Here is a 14,510-nt window from a genome sequence, read left to right as displayed (position 1 = left end):
GATCGCCAGTCTTTATCGAAAAGTATGATCATCGCCGAAGTCCTCTTGGTCAGATCCATAGGTACGATACTTGTACGGGTTATACCCGTACTCATCGTCTGAACTGACTTCTTCTTCCGGGTAGTCATTTGCGGGATTATCCTCAGCTGTCCAGAGTCAGAATGTCAACGTTACGAATATCTTGGTTGCTTACCGTTTGAGTCCTCTTCGTCCCAATCAGTGTCGTCGTCACTATCGATGTATTTTTGCCAGAGGTCCTCGTCTTCTTCGTCAATAACGAGTATTCCATAATTGGAGTTGAGACTTTTGGTAGTATCTGGACCATGGACCTGAGCATCGTACTCCACGCGGACATAAGTCTCGTAGACGTATTCCTCCTCTCGATCACGAGAAGTCATCATAACATCCTGGGGTTTCAAGGGAGGTGGCGAAGGAAGCACCACTTCGGCCACTTGCTGCACATCCGGATCGAGTTCCATCGCAAGGGCAGCCAATTCATCCGCAAGCTGATCAGATTCGAGATCCCAAGTGCTTGGATGGTCTCTGATAGAAGTCCCGTTCCTAGCTGTTCGGGAGCCTGCCTGAACAAACGTACTCGTCGTGCTTCGCCTAGATGCCTTCAAGGCTTCCAGGGTCGGTTCTGTGACTGGGTCCGATTCTGAAACCCCTACCCCGTCATCTCGTTGGATTTCCAGCACCTTATCAACTGGTTTTTGACGATACAGCGGATTCTGCTCGTGGCTGAAGATGGGAGCGTGTCTTTCAACAAAGGTAGCGAGAGGGGGGCGAATGAAGTTCTTGGGTTTGCGAATCCCACCAGAAGCGCTTGGACTAAGCACTGACGAAAGGTGACGAGTGAGGTGGAAACGGCGTGTTTGCTGGAGTGCTTGACTTGGGGCAGGCGTGTTTGGAGCTGAATTGCTGCCGGGATCCTCGGCGTTGTTCTCAGACGCTTTCCCACAGTCCTCTTGTGTTGCAACATCTTCTTCAGGGGGGGATTCCCGGGGCTCCTTGGGGTCTTTTTTCAGATCGCTCGGTGAGCTGAGACGAATTGGAGGAATACCAGGAGCAGGAGGCTCTGACCACACCGCTTGAGGGCTGGTGACTCGCTGAGAAATGGGGGCAATCACATTGGGCTGGACGCGTTTAAAGTAGAATTCCGTGACTCTCCGCTTTTTGTCTGGGCCATTGCCGTGTTCGAGGTCTGGTGGTATTGGATTAGCTCTTACTCTGAGGGTGTAGATGGCAGTGGGAAATACATAGTGCCTCGACAGGTTCCTCCTGTCTCCTGCGCTTCACGCTGATGCGCTCTGGAGGTAATGACATATCAGCAGTGGGGAGGCGCAGACGCTGCAGCGTGTTCAGTTGCGAGTTAGAGCACTACCTCAAAGAAGAAACGACTTGAACATCGGCGTCGTGTTTGGGTGTGAGCAACAGCAGGACAACAGTGAATGATGTTTGGCTTCTGTTCTGGGAAAATTCGCCGGGAAAGATTCTCCCCCGCACAATGTCATTCCGCAGTTTGTTGATCAGCGCAGCCAGACCGAGCCAGTCATCATCAAGTGACACACACCAATTTCCCCTCCTCCGTCCTCGCTGGTCCTGCTACATATGATTACCCATTGTGTCCTGTCTATCCCACTTATTGCTCTCGCTGATTGAGAAATCGCGCCTCAGAAGAGGCATTCTCGTCAACAGGGAATGGTAGCAGACCATCCGGTCGCACTGGTGGCCCGCCCAACGTCCTCATCAGTCCCATAATCTCCCCCTGCTGCTTGGCCTTCAATAACCACAGTTCTTGCGCATGCCTGGTCTTTATCTCTTCTGGTGCTGCTCGACTATATCGCTGTAGGGCGTCAACAACAGTGAGGAAACCCTGATCGCTACTACTGACAAAGCGGCACATTTCTCGGTGGTCTGCCGCAATACCGCAGCGCTCAACATCGGGAAGGCCGGGAGCAGCACTGCTTTCATCCACAATGTACGAGGCACCCAATCCAGGGATCGAAGTGCGTTCCTGTTCCCACAAAAACATGAGATGGAAGTTTGACATCAAGGCGACGAATTGATCCGTGATATTTTGCAGCGTTTCCGACTCTTCCTCAAGGGCCTTTGACAGATTTGATCTAATGCGCAGTATCCTCCTCGGGATTGCCAACCTCGTGACCTTTTGTAGGCTATTGAGAAGCTGTGCCTTGCTTGAACCATTGTGTGGGGTACCGAAGAAAATGATACCATAGGTACAGGTGAAGATGGAACGAAGATGCGAGTTTTTCGGTCCTGCCCGACTTTCTGAGTATGCCAGTGCCTGGACATGGCAACCTTGATCAGCAAATATGGATGAGGGATAGCCACAGCAGCGGTTTAACCTACCCTCTTGACAACGATGCCTCCGAGACAGTGGCAAACAAATATTATGGGCTTCTTGCTGGTACCATTCAGCTGGAAAACTGCAGTCAGCAATCGGATTTCCTGCCATGCCCGGGCAACTGCATGATCTGCTCACAGTTCTGTCCCCCTGCAATTGTTGCACCAAGCTTTGGGCATGTTGGAGTATCCGATCCGAGCTTGTTGGTCCTTTCAGGGACGAGACATTCGCGTTGTAACCCCACGTCAACACCCTTGCACGGCTGATATATTTTGGAAGGAAGTCTTGGTGCTTTAACCAGCAGATGGGCTCCTCTCCCTTTCTAGGATTCTCTGCAGTCCAGGTGTTGATGGCGTGGCCATTGAGACCGTGTACGGCGACGATACTGTCCATCTCAGTATACTAAAACAATAGGAAATGGCTCGGGGTATCCGGCTCAATCTCACGTACTCTACTTCGGGCTCTTCCGTTTGAGGTCGATACAGTTCGCGAAACCCAAACACCTGTTGTTCTGGTATATTCGGGCCCATGTGGACTACTTCCCGCCAATTCTGCTGTAAGCTCATGCGTTAGTGAGAGGGTACTTGAATACTGGAAGGACAGCTCGAAACTTTTATAACTTCTGGTGGGCAGCGGAGTAGGCAGCAGGTAGGACTCCCCTGACCTGGAATTGGACCGCTTTGTGTCTGGACGCCTGAGACAGAAGCGTGCACACCGCATAGATTGACGCCTCGAAGGTTATCATGAGGCTTAGACGCCGGCTATCGAGGTCGACCAGGGTGAAGAGACATTCCAGGAAATCAGCTTCCACCCAACCTCTAAGTTCTTAAACAGTGTTTTGGGTCGAGGTCGGCTCCTTCTGAAGCCAGCCCTTGTCAGCCCAGCAAATGGACAAAATACCCAGCGACCTATCCTAAGTCTATCCTGGCTGCAGAATGTAGTCCTTTGCGAGCCACTACGAGCTACAATAAGCGCTACAGAAGCTCTGTCAGGCTGTCTCTCGGCCAATGGAACATTCAAGCAACATTCTCGCAAAAGATCTGCTATCGTCGGACGTACTTGACCCTACAGCCGTCGGCGCTTGACAAAACGAGCGTCAACCTTTGTTTCTCCTGGCCTAGACGTTCAACGATCTCGCCGTCCGGCAAATCAAGGCTGGAACATGCCTGAAGCAGCCTCACTATGGTATACGAGACCTCCATAAGTGCAAAATCTTCGCCCAGACACTGTCTCGGTCCGCCGTTAAAGGGGAAATATGCCCAGCCAATCTTTGCGAGTCCGTTGTCCTCCCACCTTTCGGGGCGAAAGTCGTCTGCGTCCGACCCGTATATGCTCTTTACACGGGAATTGACGTACTGTGAGAACACGACTACTTCACCTTTTCTGACCAGAATCATTTGCTTCCCGTCAGGTCCTCCACCCGTTGGTAAGAGGGTCGTTTTGATAGCCTGCCGGTTGTTCAGAGGCACTGGCGGATATAAGCGAAGACCTGGGATTCATTAGCCAGCTGAGACAAACATAGCCTGCAGACTTCAATCATGCAACTCACTCTCCTTGATGACGCACGCGAGGAACGGCATTTTACGGATCTGTTCTCTCGACGGATGTATACCGTCGCCCATGACAGTGGTAACTTCTGCTCGCAGGCGTTTCATAACCTGAGGATGGCGAACAAGAAGACGACTTGGTCCCATGACAACTGTCAGCGTGCTGATGCGATTTGATTGATGGGTCAGAGAACAAATCTTACAATGTCCACGTCAAACAACAGGCCGTCGTATCCCGACCTGCGAGAAGGACGTTCAGAAGCTGGTCTCTCAGCTCGGTTCGGCTTTTCGACTCATTGGCTATCTGGTCAATGAAGCTGTACGCGTCTTGGCTCTTCTCGTTGGAGAGATGCCTCTGCTCGATGTACCGTTCCACATAGGCGTGGACAGTTTTGCAAGCCCGCCGAAAGGCTGGTGGGTTATACAAAGCGTGCCATGGAGCGATGCGGAACCGCTTTGCAAGCCCTTCTTGGGCCAGATTGAAGCTCTCGGAGAAGTCTCGATTTTCGGCGTCTTGATCGATATCTGCTCTCAGGCTGTAGACCGACTTTCCCATCAACAGAGCAGTAGTTGTGTCCAAGGTGAGGCTAAAGAACAAGGGTTGCAAATCAACCACTCCCTGATCCGGGAGATGGCTCAACAGATTGTCAACATGCTCTTGGAAGTGGCTGAGATTCTGATACTGTGCTCGGACAAATTGCTTGCGCAAAAGTTCCCGGGAATGTTTCCAGGCAGCACCCTCTTGCGTAAATATACCCTGGCCCAGTAGAGGAGCGAAAATCTCTGCGCGGACTCCAAAGCCGTAATCTATTTGGCACGCATCAGACACATATACCCAAATGAACGAACGAGCAATCGATGGCCTTTCCTTGAATGGCGACTCACCTGCAAAGTTTGATGACAAGACGGCCTCTAGATTCCGGGGTTCGAGGATATGAAAGGTACGAGGGCCAAAGAGCAGGTATTGAGAAAGCATATTGCGAGGCTCATAGTCCTTTGCGATGGAGCAGAGGAACGGCAGAAGACGACCTTCAGCATTCGAGGTCCATATTTCACGCACCCAATCGATCCCCAGGGGCCATTTGTTCGGGAGCTCTGGAGGTGGCATGCAATGCATGCGATGGGCAAGCGCCGAATCTCTCTGTAGTTGCTCAGAATCAAACAACCTCTTGCTCCCTCATGTCTTGGAGATCTTACCTTGTAAGCGACCAGCTTGTTGACGACTGGGTAAAGGATGAAGAGGAACGGGCATAGCAGCAGGGGCAGGAGTAGGGGCAGGAACATGCTCGCCCTCGATGTCGTGCCGTCTTCCAACATTGTCTCTTTCCTTTGAATGGCAAACACGCGACCGGCTTCGGGGTTCCTAGGTCGACAAGAGCCACAGGGCTTCCATCTGTAGAAGCAGATCCCGTTCTGAGGCGCACGGACTCCAGGAGACAAGCAAGGACCTCTTGAGGGGCAGAAATCTCAACCTGTCAACCTGTCAAATGGCCTTGGCTGGAACCTGAAAAGCCTGACAGGTTCTCCTCAATATAATATCCGACCTCGACACGCACAAGACCCACGAGATCAGAAGCATCTCTTGGTCCTTGGACATGGAAGTCTCCCTCCACCGGATCCACAATAGCTACCTGTCTCGAAACTGTAAATGTCTACCCCAGGGAGAAAAACTCCAAGTCCACGTCATGACATGAACAAACACCGTGTAGCCAACCAGTTGTATTTCACGCCACAGTATGACCGCTTTTGCCCTTGCGACCTCTTCTAGAATTCGTTATTCACGTACGTAGTAGGAAATCTCACGGATTTAATACTTCGCGAACGAGTACTCCAAGTCTCCTGAGGCTCGAGGGAGGGCTTGGACCTTGAGTGGACGACATACCCGTGAAATCGACAAATAAACGACGCAGTCAAAGATAATATCCAGAGAATGAGTGAGCGAGACTCATTCACGCTTATATCTGAGATGGGAATAAAAGACAAGAGAATATGGAAGTTAAAGAGAAGGGAAGATAGGGAGAGAGGGAAGAAGGGAAGAAGGGAAGAAGGGAAGAAGGGAAGAAGGGAAGAAGGGAAGGGAAGGCGAGGAGAAGCGTGTTGTAAAATCTGATAGATGGTCATCATCGACATATGTGATTGAGCCTCGTCTTCACGCCTGACACTGATCGGTATATGGGCAGGAAAGAAACCACCTGAGCGGCTGGCGATCGCGGCAATATCTGCATGTATGTCCGATTCCCTGTCCTACCCTACTCGGGATCTATATGTCAATCCATCTGGCCATCCACTTCTCGGTTACCTGTTGAGGCCTCTGTTAGTCTGGCATAGGAGATGGCAAATGGCAAGAGACATAGAAGAGTTTTTCGGGTAGCCCAGGAAATGCTGTACTTACGGCTTTTGCTTCGTCCACCAGGCCCAACTCAAGAAGGAGCTGGACACTCGCTCGGACGCCACTCTCCAGAGCACTCGAGATCCAAGAGCTGGTATAGCTGGTCCCTTCGCCGCTCATAATGATACCCTGCTCCGTCTTGAAAAAGGCCGGGATGAACGCCTTCCTCATTCCAATGTCCGGGCTAGCCCAGCTAATGGTCTCGTACTGATCCAGCACCCAGCAGCGCCGGTTGAAGGCCCCAGTATACTGCTCGTAGACCACAGGGCCGTGAATCTCGGCCATGGCATCCACGACATATTGGACGTGAACGTCCTCCGGAATCGACGGCCAACGCAACCCGTCGTCAGAGGATGTGTAGCTTGCGAGCATCACCCCCATCCCAGTCGAGTTGATATCGTAGCTTGGGTAGCAGATGCTTCCGATACCGGGGATATCGGTGGTCGTGCTGCAGGAGCCATAGATGGGGTTCTCGAAATGCTCCCAGAAGCGGGTCTTGAACTGGAGTGCCACCTTACATACTTGGGAGTAAGGGTAGCTGTCGATGGCCGTCTTAAGAAGATCTGAAAACGCCGGGAGACGCCATGTTCGAACGAGCGGCATAGGAACAGTCACGACCGCTAGGTCATAGCTTGCGTTCTGGAACGTACTGTCGAGTGGTTTAACCTTCCATTGCAATGTCACCTTCTTGGTGCTCTCGTTGTATTGAACTCGCTGGATCTTGCGATTCATGAACGTCACATCATCCACAAGAGCTATGCGTTACCTATACGTTAGTCATTCCTTGTAAGGCTGCACGAGAGTTGTACGTACGGTGGAAGGCACTGGGAAGACGGGTCAAGCCACCATCAATCGTCCTCCAGTCAGTTGCAGAGAAGTACTAAAGTAAAACGAGATGTCAGCGCCGTCAGTCGAGACCAGATCTCAAAAATGGTGTGGCTTGTGTCAACCTGCAAGAGTAGATTGTCAGTGTGGATAAAGGCAGGCACCAACTCACCATTGATTCAAAGAGATTATCCCAAAAACTCTCACTTCCAGAGCCTCCAAGCTCAACGAAGGTCTCATTCAGCGCATAACCCAGGACATTGTGAGCATAGGCGAATTCGGAAAAGTCGTCGCCACCCAATCCACCAAGTCCTTGGTCTAGGAATGTCTTATGCGCCATGTATATGTTTCGAGCCATCTGATCGATGAAACTACCGTTTTCGTAGATAACGTTCAGCTGCTCGTCAAGTGCATCCAGCTTGGGGTCGTCTGGCTGAGAAGAAGTCGTCCCAAGCAACGATGCATTCGCTCGCACTTCTGACACCGTCGGAACTTGACCGTTGGGTTTCCGGGCGCCGTTAATGTAGTATAGTCCATTTGGCGAACTTTGGTACCATTTGATGAAATTGACCGTGAAATTGGTATTGTTATTGTTCAGTCTGTTGACTTCAGCAGCCAGATCAAAAACAATGCGGTGATCTTGGATCTGTATCGTCTGGTTCGTCTCAGATGACGTGTACGATAGTGGGAAACGCATTGGTCCCATTTCTTGATACTGTCTCTCACTTGGGTCGCCGAAGTAAGCAGTATGGACCCGTCCGCCCAGCCGCTGAGCTGCTTCAATAAGAGAAAGATTTGTCATGCCGGATTGGTTGAGGGCCAGCCAAGTCATGAGGCCAGCCATGCCAGCACCGACGATGGCGATTTCTTTGGATTTCGCTTCTTGGACATTGACCGCACTGATCTCCTTGTTCTTGAGGGCAACTACTCCGTCGAACCATGGACCTTCCGCGTCAATACCGCTCGAGTTGTCCATCTGGATGGAGAAGTCGGCCTGGCGCTTTTTGAGGCGTCTGCGCTTGGTCTTTGCGTTAGGTGCAATGGACACCGGAGCACTTCGCCCAAGAAGGTTCTGTCTTGCGTCCCATGCTGAAAGACAATGGCCCGTGGGAGTGTCTTCGGGGACTTTCCACAAAAGCCTATCGTGGTCACAGGAATTGGACCGGGCAACAAGATGGTGCGCTTCTCCCGGAGTCTTAGCCTTGCAAGGACCATACGTGAACGCGACCTCTGTGGTGATGGGTTTGTCATAGGACACGTGGATATTGGCAAGACTCGAGTCAACAGCTCGCTTCAAGTGCAGCTTCACTGGCAAAGAGACAGCCAGTACACATGGCAAAATCAAGACTGACAGCAATAGTTGACGGGCCATTGCGAGCGCCAGTACTCTCCACCGAATCTAGTGTAGATTAGATGGACAAAGTCTTGTAGACCTGACTGGCAACCATGGGTCTTTGTATATAAATCCCAGCTCGTTTATCCGTGAATCCGACCTCCAAACTTGACCTTCCCCAACCTTTGTGGAGGTTCTGGATATCGGTATATCTAGAGAAGTCGTTCAAATCCGATGTAGAATGCATGGTGATGATTGGTTTAGATTAGTAGGTTGCATGCGAGGAGGATGCTCTGCGACCTGCCACATCTAGTAAAGATGATTAGACAGGCATCAGTCGATTCCTGTGTTGAGTTGACTTATGCAGATCATCTCGTGGGCCGCGGTTACCGAGCCGAACGAACTCACTAGCTGGGATGGGAGAGACTGTTGCCTGATCATTGTGCGCTCATGGACATGATATCATTACCTGGCACATCTGTGTAGCTTCATGTTGCTTCACTCCGGTCATTGGCATAGCCTTGTCTGTGGCTCGTACGGTATATCTCTTTGCCAAACGCCCTGGCATCTTACTGAGCACGAACGTGCCATGAGACACAAGCATTATGCGGATCAGGGACCAGAACTTGATCCTTCTTTCCTGATGCGTCAATACGATGATCTCTCGGCAAGAGGCTAGGTAGATAAGGATGGATATTCTGACTAATGGAGGAACTCGAGTCAGAAGCTATACGTTGGGTAAACCGTTGATCCATAAAGGAATAATGCGCATTCGTTGGCAGCTCTGGGGAGAGAGGGCCGTAACGACAGCCGAAAGGATTTGCCTTGCCCCACAGAAACCGGCGGTGATGGCAATATAGATGACAATCGAAAATACGAATGGGACAGGATAGCGAAGAATGTGGGGGTTGAATTGGCTTGATAAGAAGATGACTTTGGTACCTCGTATCAAGCTTTGTATTGAATTCTTAGGCACCCGTGGCACCTTCTTGGCCTGTCGGTGGAAGCGGGAGGAACATTGTTCCGTGCCGATCCCGCCTGCGGAAAAAGTGTTCCGGTCCTCCGAAGTCACGTGGGTTGTCTGCCCATCGCTGTTGAGCATCGCTTCATGGCGTCGAGCCGTCCCGTTCTGAAACGCCTTGAAACACCATCACCTGCTCGCTGTGCGCCTTGTTTGACAGGATATCAACTTCGCCTGCTCTCAACAGCCCCATCGTTACACTAGGCGGCTCTGCCCCTAGACCCATTCCTGCCACAAGAGCGTTGCCCCAACGCTAGCAACGACCGTTGAAATAAAACATACCTTTCTGAAAACTGCCTCGAACCTTAAACAGTTTTGATGAGGGAAAAAGTGTGACCAATTTACCAATGATAAACTCAGGCTGCTCGGCCAGCCGTGTTGTTGCCTGCACGTACCCGACTACTCTGGAACGGTTGAGCGCAAGGCGTCTTGCCGGACGCGATGTGACACTAAAGATGAGTCCATCAATCAGATGTTGGCACCTAGCCAGGCCAGGGCCAGCCTTTCCAGCCGCTTCTTGTGGGGTCCAGACAAGATCAACAGACAACTCGAGCTAATCTCGACTACTTGTGCGGGCACTTTCGCCATGGAAAGAGAATGCCAGGGCTCAAAGTGCGGCCTACTCTATATTGTACGAGTAGCGGGGCAGTCGGTTGCAGGGTTCAAAGTCAAATCTGGCTCGCCTGAACCGCATTGACGTTTTGAGACCTGGCCTTCCGGCCGCGTGGTGCAAAAACGTCTGAGCAGAGAGCCAGCCTTATCTGGCAGACAGCCTGTCTGGACGGCTTATTGGCTTTGCTCCCAGTCTCTTGTTTGTCATCATCGCCATCCTCAACACCGCATCTATCGCGATGGCGAACAGGTCGTTTCAGCAAACATCCCCAGTGAAGAGAAAGCCGCTGCCACGAAACTCAAGACACAGCAGTGCTTTCTATGATGGCGCCTTACAAGATGACGCATACCCTATGATCTCCTTCGACGACAGATCCTCCTGGGCCCTGCCTCCTTTTCCAGACTTCAATCACGCAGAGACTGCATACGACCCTCAGACGTATCTCGACGCCCCGAGTCCGACCCAGCATCACGGCAAGATCGCCGGACAACAACAGGTTGGCAGCAGTCATAGCTTCGAGACCTCTTCTCTTCCAGATCAGTGGGAGGACTCGGAAGCATCTAGAAAAGCCCCGTTCGTCTGGCAAAATGACATCCCCCAAAACAAGGACGCGCAAGTTCTTCCGCGAACGTGGAACCCGACTTGGTTACGCAAACCAATTCTGTTTGGATTTATTCTACTCTTTTTAGCCCTGATCGCCGGCCTGGTCATCCTGGCGCGATTTGCGCAAATCGAGAATGGAATCAGAACTGCCATCACAAGCAATCATTATGCATGGACTTATGGTCCGACCGCACTGCTCGTTGTGATCCTTGTGCCCTGGAGACTGGTTGACTTCCATTGCCGAGCTTTGGCACCATGGTCACATCTTCGGCATGGCCCAGCGCCGGCCAAGGAATCTCTACTCCTAGACTATATCTCGCCTCCTTTACCCCTAGCTCTGGCAAAAGCTGTACCAAACCACGATTGGGCCGTGGTGGCTAGTGGTGTGGGTATGCTGCTGCTGAGAATTGTCATCGTCTTCAGCACTGGTCTGCTTGTACTTACACCGACCTCCGACACCAAAGTCGTCTCTGATGCTCTTGTGAACTCAAAATTCGTGGGCACGAATTTCACAATTGGGCCTTCTGCCATTGACACCGAACTGATGGAGTTCTACGGCATACAAGAACGGGGGCTCAATTATCAATACGGCACGTCAGCGAGTGTCGCATATGATACTCTTGACTTACAGTCTCTACCTGCAAACTCAACCGTGACAGCAACGGTGAACGGCGTGTTCCCTTTCTTCGACTGCGAAGTGGTCACACCGGAAGTGATTGGCAACAATTTTACTTGGTCGAACGATGGTTCATACCCTTACGGAGATCTCCTAGAACTGAGGCTTACACTGTCTCCTGCTCATTGTCCTCCAATGTCGTCCTACTACCAGTTGTGCCAGGCACCCAATTGCCCTGTTGGGCGATCCATCATCTCTGACGAGAGCTGGAACACGTTCGGTCCACCAATTGACGATCTTGATCCATGTTCCAACCTCTACGCGCTCACCTTGATAGACATCACATTTGAAAAGGTCACAGGGCACCCCCAAAATACTAGCGCTGCCTGGAACGTCAACTTGGCCGAATCGGTTGGACTAGTTTGTTCTCGCGGATACACCATCGACAAGGTCAACATTACGATAAATACCGCCAATCCCACCTCAAAGGGCGGAGTTAACACGACCGGGCCGTTGGAGCGCGTGGCAGATGTGCTGCCTGGATACTCATACTACAATCTGAGTATGGCTTTCGAGAATGAAGTCTTCGTAAATAGCCTTCCCCCTACACCAGAAGCTCCGAAGATATATGACTTTGCCAACTTCTTCGCCATCCTTGCGGGCGGATCCGCTGTTGATCTTTTAAATGCCACAATATTGAGAGCCACTGCCGAAAAAGCGTTCAAGGGCGTGGGTGTTCAACTTGCCCATTCATATCTACGCAAACGTGACAACGCCACAACCACAGCCAGCGTTGTATATCAGGAACCAAGACTTCAAGTCCGAGAGCTGAGCGTGTGGGCCATGTGCGCAGGGTTTGCTTTGCTGGCACTCGCCGCTGCCGCTGTTCTCCAATGGCGCACAACAGACGTGGTCTCGCGGCAGCCCAACTCTATTGGCGCTCAAGCAGCTATACTTGCCGCGAGTCCAACGCTTCAGAGGTCGTTGGAGGCAGTCTCGAGCTACTCAAGTGCACAGTCCAATGCTCATCTTGAGGATTTAGTGGCCACTTCTTCCTTTGACAGTGAGCGTGCAAACCCGGAATTCTCTATCAAGACCACCGTGCAGGAAGGAACTCAACAACGACCAGCCGATGAACACGGCAATCATTCTTGGTGGGAAACTAGCTCTACCACACCCTGGTTCATGTCAGCAGCTCTTGGGCTACCGCTCACGGTCATTGCGGTTTTGGAAGTCTTGCAACGCGAATCAGACGCCCACAATGGGTTGGTCACCATTTCAAGCTCTGGTATCTATCGTTCACTGCCGACAATCCTTACGTCAGTCGTTCTGATATGTATCGCAATCATGTACGATGCGATCGATTTCGCTGCAGCGACACTTGCCCCGTATCAGGCTTTGACTCGTGGAAGTGCGCCGGCAAAGCAAACATTGCTGAGGACATCATCCGGCGAGCTCCCAATTTGGTCCACGTTGAAAGCGGTTCGTGAGCGCCATATGGAAGCTGCTGTTGCATCAATGGCCGCCCTGATTGGCAGTTTGTTGACAATCATCGCTTCGGGCCTTTATACTATTGAAGGCGTCCCAGTTGTTCTCGGTGTTTCCGTCACCACGTCCGACAAATTTGTGCCCTCATTCGGGACTACATCAGACGGGTCGGCTGGTGCTATTTTCACGCTGATCGAACAGAACAACGGGTCTTACCCAGCATTCACATACGACGGACTGGCATTTCCGAAGATTGAGCCCTCTTCCTTAGGAGCCGAGGCTCTGAAACAGCTGGGCGATTCTGCAAGCCCACTAACCCTTCACGCCGATGTTGTGGCTATGAGGGCATCACTTAACTGCACCTTGGTCCCCCGAGAGAACATGAACATGACGATGCAGGGAGCACCCAGTGCTCATGCTGATCCTAGCTGTCGAGACAACCACATCACGTTCTACGCCGATCTACCCCCGACATGCCCACACTTCTTGACTGGAGACAACGAATTAGTGACGAATATTACGTTCGCGACTGATGTACAGCATAATTGTGGGGATCCGGGTGGTCTTTCCATACATGAGCAAGTGGTTCTCAATAACCAGGGCGCGACAGACGCATTCCTCACCGATGATAACGTAGGGTATACCTTGGGGGCGGCAAGCAATCCCCCTGGATGCCCATCCTTGGCATTCATGTCTGGCTACTTTGTCGAAAATGTCACCTCGACGGAGAATGTGACAGCAATGACGTGTATTCAAGGGTTGGAAGAGGTACACGCCGAGACTATCTTCATAGTCTCCTCGGACGGCTCTTTTCAGGTCAAGTCGGAGCCGAAAGTCGATGAGAGCTCAGCAAGGTGGCTTCAGGCGTTCAATAGCACGTTTTGGTTTACGAACTCGAAGACCTTCGCACCCTTCGACCGGGAGGCCCCGACTCTGTTGACCGACTACTTTTACTCCCAAGTCAACTATGGCCCCGATGGAATCCCCGCCGACGAGCTGACAGGCCCTGCAAACACGCAGCGCTTCGTTGACGCCACTCAGCGCATGTATCGGCGGTACATGGCCCAACTCATCCACGGCACCATGCGCCGCAGCCTGAACCAGACCGAAGCCGCAACGGCGCCCCAGTACCGCGGGTCCGTCTCTGGCGTCGAAAGGCTCCGGCTCAAACAGAACGCCACGTCGAAGCTGATCCTGCAGATCTTCCTCGGCATCATGCTCGCCTGCGGCCTCTTCGTGTACGGTCGGCGCAACATGCGCCGTATCCTGCCCCAGGGTCCGTGGAGCATCGTGGGCACCATGAGCCTGCTCGCCGGCAGCGAGGTCATTGACAGGAGGATCATCCCCGCCGGTGCGGAGTTTATGAGCGACGACGAGCTGAAGAGAGTGTTTGAGGGTTACGTCTTCAGCCTGGGGTGGTGGGACACTTCGCCAGATAACGGAACGAATAGTCCAGCAGCAGGAGGACAAAAACAACGAAGATTCGGTATCGACATCGGCAAGGCAGACGCTGGTGCAAAAACATGAAAGCTTACAATCTACGCATATGTAGGTGTGGTACATAATCATCACAAGATTCGGTCATTTACGCGCTCGAAGAAAAGGCGCAAAAAAAAGATCGCTAAGGGGAATTTCGAACGACGGCCTCCAAAACCAGAGGCGGGACTTTTTCACACAAATGCACTCTCCTGCAACCCGCCAACTCCC

General features: G+C 51.9%; 5 protein-coding genes across 5 annotated transcripts; 1 reads left to right on the top strand and 4 right to left on the bottom strand.

Annotated features, from left to right (window-relative positions):
• Positions 1-12: 12 nt before the first annotated feature.
• Z517_08369 (uncharacterized protein) lies at positions 13-1,326 on the bottom strand (the record flags this gene model as incomplete). Its single annotated transcript, XM_013426885.1, has 3 exons — positions 13-146; positions 194-1,204; positions 1,260-1,326. 3 exons carry the CDS (start codon positions 1,324-1,326, stop codon positions 13-15), a joined length of 1,212 nt encoding a protein of 403 aa, XP_013282339.1.
• A 316-nt stretch (positions 1,327-1,642) lies between these two features.
• Z517_08368 (uncharacterized protein) lies at positions 1,643-2,761 on the bottom strand (the record flags this gene model as incomplete). The annotated part of the gene is made up of 3 exons (XM_013426884.1): positions 1,643-2,308; positions 2,374-2,442; positions 2,507-2,761. The coding sequence occupies 3 exons, from the start codon at positions 2,759-2,761 to the stop codon at positions 1,643-1,645; spliced, it is 990 nt and encodes a 329-aa protein (XP_013282338.1).
• A 650-nt stretch (positions 2,762-3,411) lies between these two features.
• On the bottom strand, positions 3,412-5,232 carry Z517_08367 (uncharacterized protein; the record flags this gene model as incomplete). Its single annotated transcript, XM_013426883.1, has 5 exons — positions 3,412-3,857; positions 3,918-4,051; positions 4,119-4,722; positions 4,801-5,056; positions 5,113-5,232. 5 exons carry the CDS (start codon positions 5,230-5,232, stop codon positions 3,412-3,414), a joined length of 1,560 nt encoding a protein of 519 aa, XP_013282337.1.
• A 943-nt stretch (positions 5,233-6,175) lies between these two features.
• Positions 6,176-8,501, bottom strand: Z517_08366 (uncharacterized protein; the record flags this gene model as incomplete). Its single annotated transcript, XM_013426882.1, has 4 exons — positions 6,176-6,214; positions 6,308-7,059; positions 7,118-7,184; positions 7,302-8,501. 4 exons carry the CDS (start codon positions 8,499-8,501, stop codon positions 6,176-6,178), a joined length of 2,058 nt encoding a protein of 685 aa, XP_013282336.1.
• Positions 8,502-10,334: 1,833 nt separating this feature from the next.
• On the top strand, positions 10,335-14,330 carry Z517_08365 (uncharacterized protein; the record flags this gene model as incomplete). The annotated part of the gene is made up of 1 exon (XM_013426881.1): positions 10,335-14,330. The coding sequence occupies one exon, from the start codon at positions 10,335-10,337 to the stop codon at positions 14,328-14,330; it is 3,996 nt and encodes a 1,331-aa protein (XP_013282335.1).
• Between the last annotated feature and the right edge of the window lie 180 nt (positions 14,331-14,510).

This window comes from Fonsecaea pedrosoi (genome assembly GCF_000835455.1).
Source record: "Fonsecaea pedrosoi CBS 271.37 unplaced genomic scaffold supercont1.5, whole genome shotgun sequence".
NCBI lineage: Eukaryota > Fungi > Ascomycota > Eurotiomycetes > Chaetothyriales > Herpotrichiellaceae > Fonsecaea > Fonsecaea pedrosoi.
Note: the sequence above shows the minus strand (reverse complement) of the source record. Positions and strands in the feature narration are given on the sequence as shown.